The sequence below is a fragment of the Dromiciops gliroides genome, chromosome 4, assembly GCF_019393635.1.
Source record: "Dromiciops gliroides isolate mDroGli1 chromosome 4, mDroGli1.pri, whole genome shotgun sequence".
Lineage (NCBI taxonomy): Eukaryota > Metazoa > Chordata > Mammalia > Microbiotheria > Microbiotheriidae > Dromiciops > Dromiciops gliroides.
This window is the reverse complement of record NC_057864.1, coordinates 171,927,738-171,944,328: the sequence shown is the minus strand read 5'-3', so window position 1 is coordinate 171,944,328 and position 16,591 is coordinate 171,927,738. Positions and strand designations below refer to the sequence as shown.

General features: G+C 38.9%; 1 protein-coding gene across 1 annotated transcript in view; it reads left to right on the top strand.

The window, feature by feature from the left end:
• Positions 1–205: 205 nt before the first annotated feature.
• The window catches only part of LOC122752764 (phosphatidylcholine transfer protein), a 56,953-nt gene continuing 40,567 nt past the window's right edge, over positions 206–16,591 (top strand). The window contains exon 1 of the mRNA XM_043999660.1: positions 206–460. Coding sequence (XP_043855595.1) covers positions 323–460 — 138 coding nt within the window. The 5' untranslated portion in view covers positions 206–322. The remainder of the gene's footprint in view (positions 461–16,591) is intronic.

Below are 16,591 nucleotides of genomic sequence, written 5' to 3'. Positions count from 1 at the left end.
ATATAAATGCAAGCTGTTTATTATTATTGTTGTTGTTGTTGTTAATTACCACCCCTCTCTCTAGGTAATTTCCTCATCTCTGTCCCTCCCACTTCTTTTCTACTCAAGGCCCTTCCTTTCCGTACTCTTTAACCCTCCCCTTGGCCTTTTCGGTCCCTCCCAGGTTTTCCCCCAGGCCCTCCCCCTTCCCTTCTTCTCCCATAGCTCCTTCTCAGCCCCGCCCCTCAGAGGCTGAGGTCTGCTCATCTCTCTACTTCCCTCCCTCTCCCTCTCTCTCCCGCCCGCTTCCCTCCCACCTGGGCCTCAGTGATACACTGACAGGATGGAGAAAGCGGATGACTTCTTGGAGGAGGAGTTCCGGAAGGCCTGCGCTGAGCTGGAGGCCCCGGCTCCTGCAGGCAAGGTCTGGGAGTCATTGGTGGAGTCAGAGGGCTTCAGCATCTACGGGCTGCTAGACGAGGTAGGGACTGGGGCGGGGTGAATCTGAGACCCTAACTGTGGATCCGGTAGGGAAGAGGAGGGCGGGCGCTGATTGGTCAGGGAGACAAGCCTTAGCTGCTACCCTGAGGGGGGCCGGCTTCACCAAGGGGGTGTGCGTGTACGAGCATGATAAAGGACTGACAGGAACTGGCTGGGCAGGGAGATATGTCATTTATATATAGATATGTCATATATTGTGTAAGAGAAAGAGGTCAAGACTCAGAGTCCTCTGTGACTCAAGTGGGGGAGGGCAGCAGGAGAGTTATCTAGGGACTGGTTGTGGATAGAGATTGAATTCTGTGCGTGTGCGTCTGTGAGCGCGCGTGCATTGGAGTGGAGACTACGATGAAAAATGAAATTAGAGGTGTAGAGGAAGAGGTCAGGGACTGGGGGCTGGGTTATAGCCGGTTCCTTTCTCCTGACAAAGGTCATTACTAGCCATCTTTGTGACCTTAAGCAAACCACTTCCCTTCCCTGAGCTGCAGTTTCCTCTTCTATAAAATGAAAGAAACCAAGTCCTTCAGGATCTTAAAGGTCCCTTCTGACTGTAGTAGTCTGTGGTTCTGTGACTTGGTTTGTTCGCTAATTGACCATCATAGGTGCTTATAGGCATTTTCCGTGTTGGTTGTATTTCCGAAGTTTAGATGGAGAGATTAGCTGATGAAATGGGCACGGTAGAATTGGGAAAGGCAGAGTGATGTAGTGGAGAGAGTCAAAAGACTTGGGTCTCAGCTTTGCTAATCATTTATTTGTGACCTTAGGTAAGACATCTCTCATCTATTCTTCCTAATTTCTCCTTCTATAAAAGTAGAGACTTGAATTAGATGATTTCCAAGATCCTTTGCAATTCAAAACAATAGATGTTGTAGGGGCTTGGGAAAACAGGTACCCTAGCAAGTGCATTGTTAATGAAGCCCTGAATTGGACCAGCCCTACTCTAAAGCAATTTGGAATTAAGCCCAGAAAGTTACAACTGTGTGTATACTTTGACCCAACTACAATAGAACAGTGATAGACTTTTGCCGCCAAGAGAAAGAGATCAAAGAAAGCGAAAAGGGATCTATATGTTAAAAACATTTATAGTGATTAACTAAAATTGAAAAGAAAGAGGGTGGCCTCCTTTGGAGAACAGTTAGGCAATTTGAATGTAATGAAATATTATTGTGCCTTAATTAATGATGACATGTGAAGTTTCAGAGGAAAAAGATTTTTATGAATTGATGCAAAGCAAAATGAGCAGAACTTGGAGAACAATTTACATAATGATAACAATATTAGAGAGAAAAACACCTTTGAAAAACTTTAGAAAGTTGATCAATGCAATGATAAACCACAAGTGCAAAAGAATGAAGATGAAACATACTACTGATTTACTAGGTGTTGACTTATCATCATCATCATCACCACCACCACCACCATCATCATTTTTTGTGCAGGGCAATGAGGGTTAAGTGACTTGTCCGGGGTCACACAGCTAGTAAGTGTCAAGTGTCTGAGGCCAGATTTGAACTGAGGTCCTCCTGAATCCAGGGCCTGTGCTTTATCCACTGCGCTAACTAGCTGCCCCCTGGAGTTAACATTATTGATTATGACTAATATGGGATTTTATCTTTCTAGACTATGTTGATATGTGTGAGCAATTTGATCTTCTGTGTTTTTCTTTTTAAAAATTTGATCAATTAAGAGAGGAAATACTAAAAGGAAGATTAATTTTTAAAAAATTACTTGAAAAATAAAAATAATAAACTAAAAACAAAGATCCTTCTGAATTCTACCATTCTATGGTCACACAGGTTTTAGTAAATATTTTGTTTATTTGACCTGACATCTAATTTGGTATTAATAACTAGGTCACAGGGTGGTCCTGAGCAACAAATGAGATAACATATTTTAAGAACTTTTCAGATGCCAAATACAAATGAGAGGCATGGTGTGATGGAGCATGGTGTATGGAACATCTTGTTATTGTTATTTAGTTTTCAAATAGGACCATGACAGATGTCATGACTTGAAATTAATTGGATTTATGTGAGAAAGGTCTGTGCAAAATCACTATCCTCACTTTCTCTTCTGGATACATCTGGGTCCAGTGGCAAGATATATTATCAGGACAGCTGGAGATGGCCCAGAATGTTTAAAGGCAATTGGAGTTAAGTGACTTGCCCAGGGTCACACAGCTAGTAAGTGTCTGAGGTTGATTTGAATTCAGGTCCTCCCAACTTCAGGGCCAGTGCTTTTATCCTGTGCCACCTAGCAACCCCTATGGAACATGATGTATGGTGTAATAAAACATGAATGAAACTTGGTGTCAGGAGAACTGTATTTAAATCCAGGTGCAGATACCTACTAGTATATATAAATGTTGTTGCTAAAATTTCTAAGGCTTATGAAGGAAAAGAAACAGCAAAGTCTCCAAGCCATAGAAAATAGCTTTATTGAGAGAGTCTGTCTCACAATAAAGCCAGTCAGTCAAAGATAGGACCTGAAAGACCCTGAGCTCTACAGGTCTCTGACTTTTATACCCCTAGGTGGCTTAAATGCTTATATATCTTACTACATATCTTTTTTTTTTTTTCTGGGGCAATGAAGGTTAAGTGATTTGCCCAGGGTCACACAGCTAGTAAGTATCAAATGTCTTAATCTGGATTTGAATTTAGGTCCTCCTGAATCCAGGGCCAGTGCTTTATCCACTGTGTCACTTAGCTGCCCCCATACCTTACTATTTTAAGACATTAACACCTCCCATTTTATCTACATCACAAGGTCAAATGGTACAGGTCATACATTCAGTTGAGATTCTGACATTCTTACAGATGTTCTTTAATGTTAATGGACAGGGAGGTCCTCAGTTTTGGACAGAAAGGTCATGTCCTTTCAGCTGATTGGTTGACCATCTAGGACATCAGTTTAGGAACCATATACATGATGAGGCGTCCTGGTCAGTCATGATCTCAAATGAACTGATTGGTCCACTTCAGATTGAGGAATACTATCTTTAGAAGTTGTGGTTAACCACAAGGTACCACCATGAATACAGTAAAAGGGATTTAGTTATTCAGAACATGAGCAAGTTCATAATTCATTGATACCTGAAAACACATTACTGCATGAGCTTAAGCTACTAAGAGTATATAAAGAATAATTATATAATACCTATGTTCTAAGCTCTAAGTAACTAAAGAACAGTAAATTTAGAGTAAATCACTATTTGTAGTTTATTATACTGATTGCTATCACAGTTAAATCTCTTATATTTAAGGGGTGGGGAAAATCTCACTCACATTACTATGGGCAAACCTCAGTGTCTACATCTGCAAAATGGTAATATTATCATATGAAAGCTATTCAAAGCTTTGATTTAAGGGTTATTAAAGATGTTATTATTTGGGGACTTTTAAAATTTTATGCCATTAAACAACTCAGAGACAACCATTTGCTATAAGAGGCATAGTTATCTCAGCTAGCAATCATAATCTAATCCAGGGGGCCGCTAGGTGGTGCAGTGGATAAAGCACTGGCCCTGGATTCAGGAGTACCTGAGTTCAAATCCAGCCTCAGACACTTGACACTTACTAGCTGTGTGACCCTGGGCAAGTCACTTAACCCCCATTGCCCTGCAAAAAAAAAAAATTAAAATTAAATTAAAATCATAATCTAATCCATCTGTTTAAATTACAGAACACCTATATTTAAATGCATTAATTCCAGTTCCAAACAGGGTAAAAGTAATATTCATCGGTTTATACTAATCACCAATTTTTAGCAACATTAATGCCCTAGAGTTGCAAACAGGGTAAAAGAAATACCCAAGAGATCAACGAAAAAGCTTTAAAGCCCATTTTCAGGACCCCACCATCCTGAGACTACCGGGCCTCAACAAAACCCCCACATTCATAGCTAGACTGCAACTCACATAGTGCTCTAAAGAATAACTCTCCAAACAATACTTGAGAAACGCAGGGCAGCCATTATGTTAATTTTCTAGATGATTTTCTAGCTTTAGCTCAGCAATGGGGGGAGGGGCGGGTTGAATTCTAATTGCTTACTACTTGTATTACAATTCCACTGGGCCTCAGTTTCCTCGTCTGTAAAATGAGGTAGAAGGAAAATAGCCTCTGAGGTTGCTTCCAGCTTTAGACCTATGATCTAGTTAATCTTAAGGGTATTAGAAAGAGAATGTTTTTTCTTCTAGAAGTATTTTGAATGCTTTGGTAAAAACTCTGGTTGTTACCAGAGTGCAGAATTACTTTACTGGAATCTTAGAGGATATTTTCACCACTTTGAACTGATATCCTAGAGGGCTCTGATTAAAACTGATTTTCCTTTATCAATTATTTGATTTTTCTACAGATAGATGTTTCATTTTTCAGCCTCAAGAAAATTTAATTCAACATGCATTTATCAATTGTCTACTTAAAGGCACATTCCTTGGAGTTAGGGACTATTTTATCTATCTATCTATCTATCTATCTATCTATCTATCTATCTATCTATCTATCCATCTATTCATTCATCCATTTATGTATTTATTTGTTCATTCATCCATCCATTTGTTTGTTGGTTTATTTGTTTATTGTGTCCCCAGCTTAGCCCAATGACTGATAACTAAAAGTTGCTTAATAAATGTCTGTGGCTTGAATGGTTCTGTTCTAGGCACTGTGGTAGGGATTGGGACCACAAACATAAAAATTAATCAGTTTTTTACTTTAAGGAGTTCATGCTTTATCAGCCCTGTAAAAATATTTTTCTTGTTTAACAGAAAAGGTTAATATTCTGTGTATGTATGTGTAAAACAAGGTAATGTGAAGTAGAATCCAATGAGTGATCCAAAGTGCTTTAGGACAATTTGAGATTAATTACTGTTCTTTAAATTTGAAGGCCATTTCATCACTTCCAAGTTCACTTGCTATATTGTAAATGCTCCTATCCTTCCATCTTATAAACTAATCTAGATTGAAGACTTTGCCACTAAAATCTAGGTAATTAAAATTTATAGATTTCCCTGATCTCCCACCAAAGTAATGCTGTGAAAACGGAAAGGATAAGAATGTCGCAGTATATGCATTTAGTTCTTGTTTCTGGGGAAGTTAGTGAATCACTTAAGCTTGAAATTCTGAGTTAAAGTAGGACCAAAGCTAATAATGTGTCTGCCTAGTTTATCATTAATATGGTATATTCCTGGAAACATAGGGCCACAGGGCTACTAAAGGAGAGACAAATGGGCTCAGACTGGAACAATGGGAACTTTAGCCAGCTCCCTGCTGATTATTATTGGGATTGGGAATTTGAGTTCCAACTGTACTTCTAGCCTAGGTAAGACAGAGGGACACCCAGTTGGAGAAAATAAACAAAGAAAGAAATTTAGTTAGTCCGACATCCTTTATTTATTTAATTTTTAATTTTGTTTTTGGGTGGAGCAATGAGGGTTAAGTGACTTTACAGGGTCACACAGCTAGTGTCAAGTGTTTGAGGCCGGATTCGAACTCAGGTCCTCCTGAATCCAGGGCCAGTGCTTTATCCACTGCACCACCTAGCTGTCCCCGACATGACTTATTCTTGATGAAGCCATGCTAGAACTAAATTATATCCTTTCTAGATGTTCACTCATCTACATTTTAATACTGTTATATAGTATGTAATTTCACTAGAAATCAAAGTCAAGCTCACTGGCCCACTTGCTTCCATTTTTAGAAAATTTTTACTTCTCTTAATGTTACTGCCCTTTGCTGTTAGATCAGAGGGGAAAATAGATTTACTTCTTGCTTTTCACTCCAATTCTTTTTTAGAGGATTTTCTTATTCCTTGGAACAGTGCCATAACTAAGTCATGAAATGTGGCTCTTTGCTTTTGACTTCTTATCTCTATTGCTTAACATCACCATCAAATGTTATATTTACTCACTCCCCTCCACCAGTGGTAGATTATATTATCTTTGAAGATGCAAGTTTCAAACCTTAATCAGTGTGCACAAATGCTTTTCCCCTGTTCTTGAAGAACTTACAGTCTACTTGAGATAATTAGACATTGTTGAAAATTTAATAGAGTTTTTGTACCTATCCTCCTACAAGATAATAAACAGGTTAGGGACGTCAATAATATCTCCTAATATTTGTTCATCCAGATCAGAGAAGGCTATTTCTGCCTCTCCTACCAGAAGCAGGTACCTCACAGAAAATCAGATTAGAGAATGGAGAGGAAAAATATAATAACAATTTATTTTGTCCCAGGAAGAAAGAACCATGATCATGTGGAGATCCCCCTCCTCAGAAGGGAATTCAGAGACCCCTTCTTTCTAAGGGTTTTTAAGGTTTCTTCGCTCACAGGTTACAGAATAACTTCATTAGTATGATACAAATCAACCCAAAGCAAAGGCAGTTTAACAATTTCAGTTATAACAAGTATGGAGAAATACAGAAACATCTTGATAAGATTACAGGATTCTAAAAACGGGTTTGGCAAGGATGAGGACGCCCAGATTTCTCCGTAAGATAGGGACTTAACTATCTTGAGGGAAAGAAGTCACCAGGTAGGGACTTTTATCAGCTAGCTATCTGGGTTCAGTTTGAAGTTCAGTTGAAGGGCAATTTGCTCCTGTTAACCTAGGGTTTCATAAAAAATACTTTTGGATAATAAGGCACCTCCATCAAATCCAGGTGATCCGTATATTCATATTAACAATATACATTTGGGGAAAATACAAAATAAAACCATGTGTTAAAAGAGATTTTTGAACAGAGTACTCTAGAAGTTCCAAGGAGAAGATAATTTCCTGCTAGGGAAAACTTCATTGAAGAGGTAACATTTCATCTTATTCTTGTAGGACAGGTAAGATTTCAACAGTTAGAGGTATGATAGTTTGGAGGAAGATATTCCGGATATAGAAGACAACATGAGCTGTTTCTCAGAGATGAGGAAACCTTTTTAGGGGATGGTGGGTAGTTTAGTTTGGCTAGGGAAAGTAGAGTCTGTAATGGGAGAATAATGTGATAAAGCTACATTATAACTGTCTTATAAGCTCCTGGTGTCAGAGATAAAACTATGTTTTTGGTAGAGTATGATTTTGGCTCACAGAATATTGTTACTATTTAAGAACTGATGATGAAATGAGTAGAAATGTATACTTATTTTACAACTTTGGGGGACATAGATACCATGACAACAATGTAAATGGAAAGAACAACTGTCATAAAATATCCAAAAAATGGATGTTGTAAAATCATAAAGAAGCAAGCTTGGCCCCAAAGAAGAGATTGGAGAAGACCTATCTTCCCACTCCTTTTCAGAGGCAGGGGGTTCACAGATATGGAACACTGTATACAATGTCATTTTTTTCAATGTATTGGTTGGTTTTTTGCTGACTTCTACCTCTTCTTACTATTTTTCTTTTTAAAAGTCTTTGCTATAAGACATAGCTTCCTGGAAAGGTAAGAAGATGGGACTAAAGGGAAGTTGAGGCAATCAATTGAAATTTATTTTAAAAAGGGAAAACCAGTATCCCCTTTCAAATAAAATCTGTTGCTTATAATGATTGGAGTGATGCCACTTGCTGGAGACTTACTGTAGAAAAGCTCCAAAATGAGGAGAAGGCCTCTGAGGGCAAGGTCATGCGGCTTTTCTTTGGTGTCAGGAAGTGACATTTGCTTGTGGGAGGAAGAGGGGTTGAGGCTGGCTCTCTTGCTCTCTTTCACCAGGACTCTCGTGGAGAGTGGAGCAAAACTCCCCAAGATAGATGAATCTAGGTCTTTCTCTATTTACCAAATTCTTATTCTCCTTAATAAATGTTTAAAAGTCTAAACTCTTGCTAAAGCTTATCATTTATTGGTGACCACTCATTAGATTTTAGATAGTATAGCTAGAATTTTAGGCCTTTACATGCTCAAGTTGTGTCTGACTCTTCATTAACCCTTTTGACTTTTTCTTTCTTTCTTTCTTTTTTTTTTTTGGCAAAGATGTAGTTTGTCATTTCCTTCTTCAGTTCATTTTATAGATGATGGAACTAAAGCAAGTAGGGTTAAGTGACTTGCCCACGGTCACACAGCTAGTAAGTATCTGAGGCCAGATTTGAACTTGGGTCTTCCTGACTCCAAGTCCAGTGCTTTATCCATTGTGCCATCTTGCTGCCCCTTCAAATAAATAGGCAGCCATGGCTTCCTAATAAAGTGTTCCTAGAGCATCTTCATTCTCTGGTCTACCTCTCTTTGATGCAGGGTTAGAAATTACAGTAGGATGCATAGAACACTGTATTGGCCACCAGGCTACCTAGATTCTAGTTCAAAAGAGCAAATTACTTCACTTCTCTTGTCTTTATTTAGATTGTTTGTAAAATGGAGTTGGATCATATGATGGCTTAAAGTTCTTTCCAGACATAATAGTTTCTGGATTTGCATGTGCCCTTAAGTAGTCTACCTGAGCCAATTATTAATAATGCTTTCCAATTCTCCACCCTTCACCTCTGGAGTGGCTCCCCTCTACAAAACTTTCTTCAATGGCTCCCCATTGCCTCTCAGATAAAATGCAAAATCTCCAGCCAGGCCACTTAAAATCCTCCAGAGTAAGACTTATTTTTGTATGTATATTCCTCCTTGTATAATGTAAATTCCTTGAGAGCAGAGAGACTGTTTCTGGGGGTTTATTTGTTTGTTTTATATCTCCAATACTAGGGAAGTAACATAGTATAGTGGATAGAGAGCTGGCCTTGAAGCTGGGAAGGGTGGTGGAACCTTAGTTGAAGGCCCACCTCTGAAACATACTGGTTATGTGTTTCTGGGCAAGTCTCAGTGCTATAGGCAACTCTCTTTCCCCCCCTTTAAGTAGTATTTTATTTTTTCCATTTACATGTAAAGACAAATTTTTTTTTTTTGGCATGGAGCAATGGGAGTTAAGTGACTTGCCCAGGGTCACACAGCTAGTAAGTGTCAAGTGTCTGAGGCCGGATTTGAACTCAGGTCCTTCTGAATCCAGGGCTGGTGCTCTATTCTCTGTGCCACCTAGCTGCCCCCGTAAAGACAATTTTTAACATTCACTTTTCATAAAATGTCCTGCATCAATAAAATCACAGGTCAGTCCCTATCCCTATTTCCAGAACACCTGGTCAGTACTTAATACATATTTGTAAAATTTAATTACTTCCTATTCTTTTTCTTATTGCACAGTGCCTTTATCTCTACTGTAAGTTAAAAAGACTTGTGAGGGGAAGCTAGATGGTGCAGTGGATAGAGCACCAGCCCTGGATTTAGGAGGACCTGAGTTCAAATCCGGCCTCAGACACTTAACAATTACTAGCTGTGTGACCCTAGGCAAGGCTCTTAACCCCCAATTGCCTCACAGGAAAAAAAAAAAAAGACTTGTGGGTTAGTCTGAGAATCCAACCACTGTGTGATACTATTTCTTTAGAAAGCTGTTTTCCCTCTGTTCCAAACAACCAATTTGTAAATGAACTTTTAAAATCCAACCCATCTATAAACTGAGAATAGCTTGTTCATGTTTCCCCTTCTCAGTCACATTATATGTGCCTTTAGGGCAGTGAATAACAATGTTTTACTAATCTTTGTATCTTTTTCAATGTCTTAACACAGTACCTTGCCCAGATGAGGTCTGTAAAACATATTTATTGATGAATTGCCATGAAAGAACAGTTAGATTCTGGCTGAATTTCAGTTATCATTAGGATGTATTTGCCATAGGTAGAGATAACAACTCACTTTAAAAGCTTTCTCCAACAGCTGAACACATGACATGTGGCTGCACAAGGCTTTTTAGAGAGTCTGAAGTACTGTGCTAGGAGAAACATATTGTTGTTTTGATCCCAAGATCAAAAGTATTATTATGTCCTTTGAAAGAATTAAAATCCTAGCAGAGCACAGAAACATAGGAGGATTCTCTAACCCATCAGATGTATATGTAGGTGTCTCTTGGGGTTCTGTCTTTGGTTTCCTTTTCTGCTCCCTCTATACTACTTCTCTCCATCTCATCTGCTCCCATGGTTTTAATTACTATCTCTATTCTAATGATTCTCAAGTCTACATTGCCTGCCCTGAGTTCTCTGCTGACCTCCAATCCCACATCTCCAATTGCCTTTCAGACCTTTAAAACTTGATGTCTGGTAGACATCTTAAAATCAATATGTCCAAAATAGAACATCCTTTTTAGAACATATTTCCTCATTAGTCATGTTGTGAAAAAAAAAAATCAGAACAAAAGGAAAAAAAAAACCCCAAAAGTGAAAATAGTATGCCTCAATCTGTATTCAAATTCCATAGTTCTTTTTCTGCACATGGAGAGAATTTTTCTTTCTTTTTTTTTTAAATAGAATTTTATTTTCCAAAATATATGTAAAAACAAAATTTTAACATCAATTTTAAAAAACTTTGCATTCCAACTTCTCTTCCCCCTGCTCCATTCGCACCCCTCACCCACAAGAACTCAAGCAATTCAAAATAAGTTATATATGAGTAGTCATGGAAAAATTCCCATATTAGCTAGTTGTGAGAGAAAACAGTCAAAAACCCCCAAAATTTCAGATTAAGAAATTGTCAAAGAGGAAAAGAAAAAAATGTTAAAATGTTTTTCCATCTGTTTTCAGGTACTATCAGTTCTTTCTCTGCAGATGGGCTGCAATCTTCATAAGTCCTTCAGGGTTATATTGGATCATTGCCTTGCTGAAAATAACCACATGCTTCCCAGCAGATCATCCCCCACTATTGCTGTTATTTTGTATACAGTACCTTTCACTCTGCTTCAGTTCATATAGGTCTTTCCAGGTTTTTCTGATAGTATCCTGTTCATCATAACCTGTATATAGTACCTTAAGCTTGACAGAGAATTTTCTTCATAAAAGCCCAGCAAAGTAGGTACCATACATTTTGCCATTATAATCAATCATCATAACTATTTCCCTCCATCCCACTGTCTTCCCATGACATTTACTCTCTCTTCTTTTTACCTATTCCTCCTCAGAAGTGTTTTACTTCTGACTATCCTTTCCCTCACTCTGCACTCCCTTTTTTCACCCTTTCTTCCTTATCTTCTTCCCCTCCTATTTTCCTGCAGGGTTAAATAGATTGCTATTCCCAATTGGGTATGAAAGTTATCCCCTCCATGAGTCCACTCCAATGAGATCAGGGTCCCTGAGCTAATTCTTTGTTCTAAATTGTTCTTCCTCCCTCCCTCCTCAACCGTCCCTATGAGATCAAGCAATTCAATATGTCATACTGGTGCAGTAATGCAGAACATCTTCATCTTCCTTGAAAGTGTTTTGCTTTTTACTGCTCTCTCTCCCAATCTGCCCTTTCGTTCTTCCCCTCTTTCCCCCTCCCCTTTTCTCCCTACCCCCCTCCCCTCAGGGCAAAAATATATTACTATACCTACTTGAGTATGTATGTTAGTCCTTCTTTGAGCCAATTCTGATGATATTAAGGTTCACTCACTCCCCAACTCCTTCCCCCTCTTATACTCTCCTCCATAAGCTTTTTTCTTGTTTCCTTCATGTTAACTACCTCTCCCCAGACCATCTCTCCCCTTCTCCCTCCCCCAGTTTATTCCTCCTACACCTCAACCCTATTTTAATGATGTCATCATGGATAAGTTAGGTGACCCAGTGGACAAAGCACCAGCCCTGGACCCAGGAGGCTCTAAGCCCAAATCCAGCCCCAGACATAAGACACCCCACCCTGTCTGCCCCACAAAGAACAAAACATAAATGCTTTACAGATATAATCCCTTCATATTCAGTTCACCCCTGTTTTCTGTGAATTGCTTACTGAGATAGTTCTTATGATTTCAAAGTATTATCTTCCCATTTAGGAATGTTAACAGTTTAATCTTTTAATGTCCCTCATGAAGTCTTTTTCCTGTTTACCTTTTTATGCTTCTCCAGGGTCTTGTATCTGAAAGTCAAATTTTCTATTCAGTTCAGGTCTTTTCATCACAAATGCTTGAAAGACCTCTTTCTCATTGAAATCCCATTTTTGCCTCTGAAAGATTATACTCAGTTTTGCTGGGTATGTGATTTTTGGTTGAAGTCCCATTTCCTTTGCCCTCTGAAATATCATATTCCATGCCCTTTGGTCCTTTAACGTAGAGGCTGCTAGATCTTGCTTTATCCTTAATGGAGCTCCACAGTATTTGAATTCCTTTTTTCTAGCTGCTTGCAGTATTTCCTCCTTGACCTGGGAGTTCTGGAATTTGGCTATAATATTCCTGGAGGTTTTCCTTTTGGGATCTCTTTCAGGAGGTGATCGGTGGATTCTTTCAATTTCTATTTTAGCTTATGCTTCTAGAATATCAGGGCAATTTTCCCTCACAATCTCTTGGAGGATGGTGGCTAAGCTTTTGTTTTGGTCATGGTTTTCAGGTAGTCCAATGATTTTCAAATGATCTCTCCTAGATTTATTTTCTAGGTCAGCTGTTTTTCCAAGGAGATATTTCACATTGCCCTCTATTTTTTCATTCAATTGGATTTGCTTTACTGTGTCTTGGTTTCTCATAAGGTCACTAGCTTCCATTTGTTCAAACCTAATTCTTAGGCAGTTATTTTCATCAGACAGTTTTTAATCTCCTTTTCCATTTGGCTTTTCAAACTGTTGACTTTTTTCTCATGACTCTCCTGCATCGCTCTCATTTCCCTTTCCATTCTTTCCTCCTTTTCTCTACATCTTCTTTCTATTTCTCCTACTTTCTCTTCAAAGTCCCTTTTGAGAGCTTCCATGGCCAGAGACCAGTTCATATTTTGATTGGAAGCTTTGGATGTTGGAGCTTTGACCCTGTTATTATCTTCTTTTTCTGAGGTTGCATTGTGGTCTACCTTACCCCCAAAAGAAGTTTTCGATGGTTTTCTGCTTTCTCTGCCTATTCATCCTGGCTTACTATTTCTTGACTTTTAACTCCTTCTTAAAGTGTGGCTCTGCTTCCAGGACACACTGTTCAAGCTACAGTATGGCCGGGGCGATGGTTTGGCTTCTTCTCAGCCTGCCTGGTCTCGCTTTCATTTGAATTTAAATGCTCCACTGGGGGACTGGGTCAGGGGGGCGGGGGAGGGTTGGGGCTGCTTCTTGGCTCTGCTCCTGTTCTCAGCTTCAGAGGGTCCCAGGTGTTTGGGGTTGAGGGGGTGCAGGTTTTAATCTCACCTGGCTTGTTCTTAGGTCCAGAGATAACTTCAGGCCTATTTACTAAGAAACCAACCAGCAAAGCTTTCTGTGGTGTGGTTCTCAGCTTCAATGAGACTGCTCCCCTGCTCCCCTCCCCCACCTGGGCCTTCAGCTGCTCAGGATTTCTTCCTGGTTGCCTGCTGGGGTGGGACAGTCGAATCCTTCCCCCCACTCCACTGGTACCCCTGCATTTACCCCCCAGGACAGCTGTTCAGCCTGACCGCACACTTGGTTCCAGAAGATGCCTGTGCTGCAGCCGATTTAGAGGCACTGGGGCAAATTCCTCGGGTGGGTATCTGGTGTGTCGGCCGACTGCAGGGTTAGGCTTTATTTGTGGCCCAGCACGGCTCCTTGAAATCTATCTATAGCTGGAGAAAACTCTCAGCCAGTATTTTTGTGTGTTTTTCTGCCCTGAGGGTTATTCTATTGCTATTTTGGGGGCGATTATATCAGAACCCCCGTGCATTCAATGTCCCTCCTCCACTATCTTGGCTCCACCCCCCAGAGCATTTTTCATCATGAGTCTTTTGGAATTGCCTTGAATCATTGTACTGTTGAGAAGAGCGCTATCATAGTTGATCATCACACAATGTTGTTGTTACTCTGTATAATGTTCTCCTTGTTCTGCTCACTTCACTCAGAATCAGTTCATGTAAGTCTTTCCAGGTTTTTCTGAAATCTGCCTGCTCATCATTTCTTAGCACAATAGTATTCTATTACATTCATATACCACAACTTGTTCAACCATTCTCTAATTCAAGACATCCCCTCAATGTCTAATTCTTTGCCACCACAAAAAGAACTGCTATAAATATTTTTGTGCATTTGGGTCCTTTTCCCTTTTTTTATGATTTCTTCAGAAAATAGACCTAGTAATAGTATTGCTAGGTCAAAGGGCATAGTTTTATTGTCCTTTGGGAATAGTTCCAAATTGTTCTCCAGAATGGCCAGATCAGTTTACAGCTCTACCAACAATGCATTAGTGTTCCAGTTTTCCCGCATTTTCTCCCACATTTATCATTTTTCTTTTTTGGCATATTAGCCAATATGATAGGTATAAGGTGGGACCTCAGAGTTGTTTTATTTGCATTTCTCTAATTAATAGTGATTCAGAACATTTAAAAATATCACTATAGCTTTAATTTCATCTGAAAACTGCCTGCAGAATTTATTATCTTTCCACCTCAACCCTTCCCTTTTACAATGGAGGGCAACATCTTCCCAGTTCCTCAGGCTTGTAACTTAGGAGTCATCCTGGATTCCTCACTATCTCTCATCTTCCCAACCCCCACTCCCATAAGCTGTTGTCAAGGCCTTTGGATTTCACCTTTGCAACATCTCTTGAATATGCTCCCTTCTTTCCTCTGACAGTGTCACCACTGTAGTACAGGTTTTTATCATCTCATTCCTTGATTATTGCAATAACTTGCTGGTGGGTCTGCCTGTTTCAATATACCCCCTACTCCAATTCATCTTCCATTCAGCCACTGATGCAATTTTCCTAAAATGTAGATCCAATCATGTAGCCCCAACTCCCCTGCCCCCAATTCAGTAAACTCTAGTGTCTCCAGGAGCAAATAAAAATGGCTGTTTGGCATTCAAAGCTCTTCATAACATAGTCCTCTCCTTACTTGTACCTTACTCCCCAAGATATATTCTTCCTTCAAGTGTCTCTTACCTCCTGCCTGTTCTGCAAATAAGACACTCCATCTCTTGACTCTGAGCATTTTCTCTAGCTGTCTCCCATTCCTAGAAGGCTCTCCTTCCCCTGCTGGGATTACTAATCTCCCTGGAGTCCTGTAGGTCCTAACTAAAATCCTACCTTTTATAGGAAGCTTTCCCTAATCCCTCTTAATTCTAGTTCTGTCTTTCTTTTAATTATTTCCTGTATTTTTTTTTATATATTTGCACATTGTCTCTTCCATTAGACTGTAAACTCCTTGAGGGCAGGGACTATCTTTTGTTCATTTTGTATTTCCAGAACATAGCACAGTTCCTAGCACATAGTAGGTTCTTAATAAATCTTTATTGATAGATTGAAAGTATTAAGAAGAGTTGAGAGTTATTTAAGTATTACATGTTTTGTTTGGGGTATGAATGTGGTTTTAAATATTGATACATTTTTATCTTGACATAACAGATATTTCCCAAATACTTTACAAAATACTTTCCCCCCAACCTAAGCAGTTAAATGACTGATTATTAACAGAAAGGAGAGATAGATCATGTAACTTTGCCATAGGATACAAAACTATCTATTTATATTTATTAGAGGGTTTGTTTGTTGGGTTTTGCCTTACCATGTTTACTTTATTTACATTGTTACAGTCATTTTGGACTTTGCTTTCTTCACTCTATATCATTTTATACAAATTACTAATGTCGCTCTGAATTCCCCAATTTTTTCTTTTGTATGGTGCAGTTACATTTCTATATGAGTATTTGTTTATCAATCCCCAATTAGTAAGTACATATTTTGTATCTTAAATTTTGTTATTACAAACAATACTGCTATGATCATTTTTGTATACAACAATCTTGCTCTATTGATTATCTCCACATATTTAGCCCAATGATGGCATTCAGGAATTTTTGTGTAATTAGTAATTGATTTCCAGAATAGTTGAACCTATTCACAAATCTATCAGCAATAAATTAGCAAGTTTATCTTCCTCAGGTTCTCTAATAATGAATTTTTTCTATCTTTTAGCATCTTTGCTAGTTGATAGCTATGTAGAAGTAACTTAGTGTTATGCATGAATTTATTATGTATGTGTATTCATGTATGTATTTGTATATGGTATGAATATGCTCTGTCTCATTCTTTGAGAGCTGGTCAGGCTACAATACCACCTCAGTATTCTTGAGTACTTAGAGGAGTTTGTGTGTATCTTTTTTCTTTATTGACAACGATTCAAGCCCCTCCTGACTGTGTTCCTCCCTTACTACCCAGACTATTAGGGGCT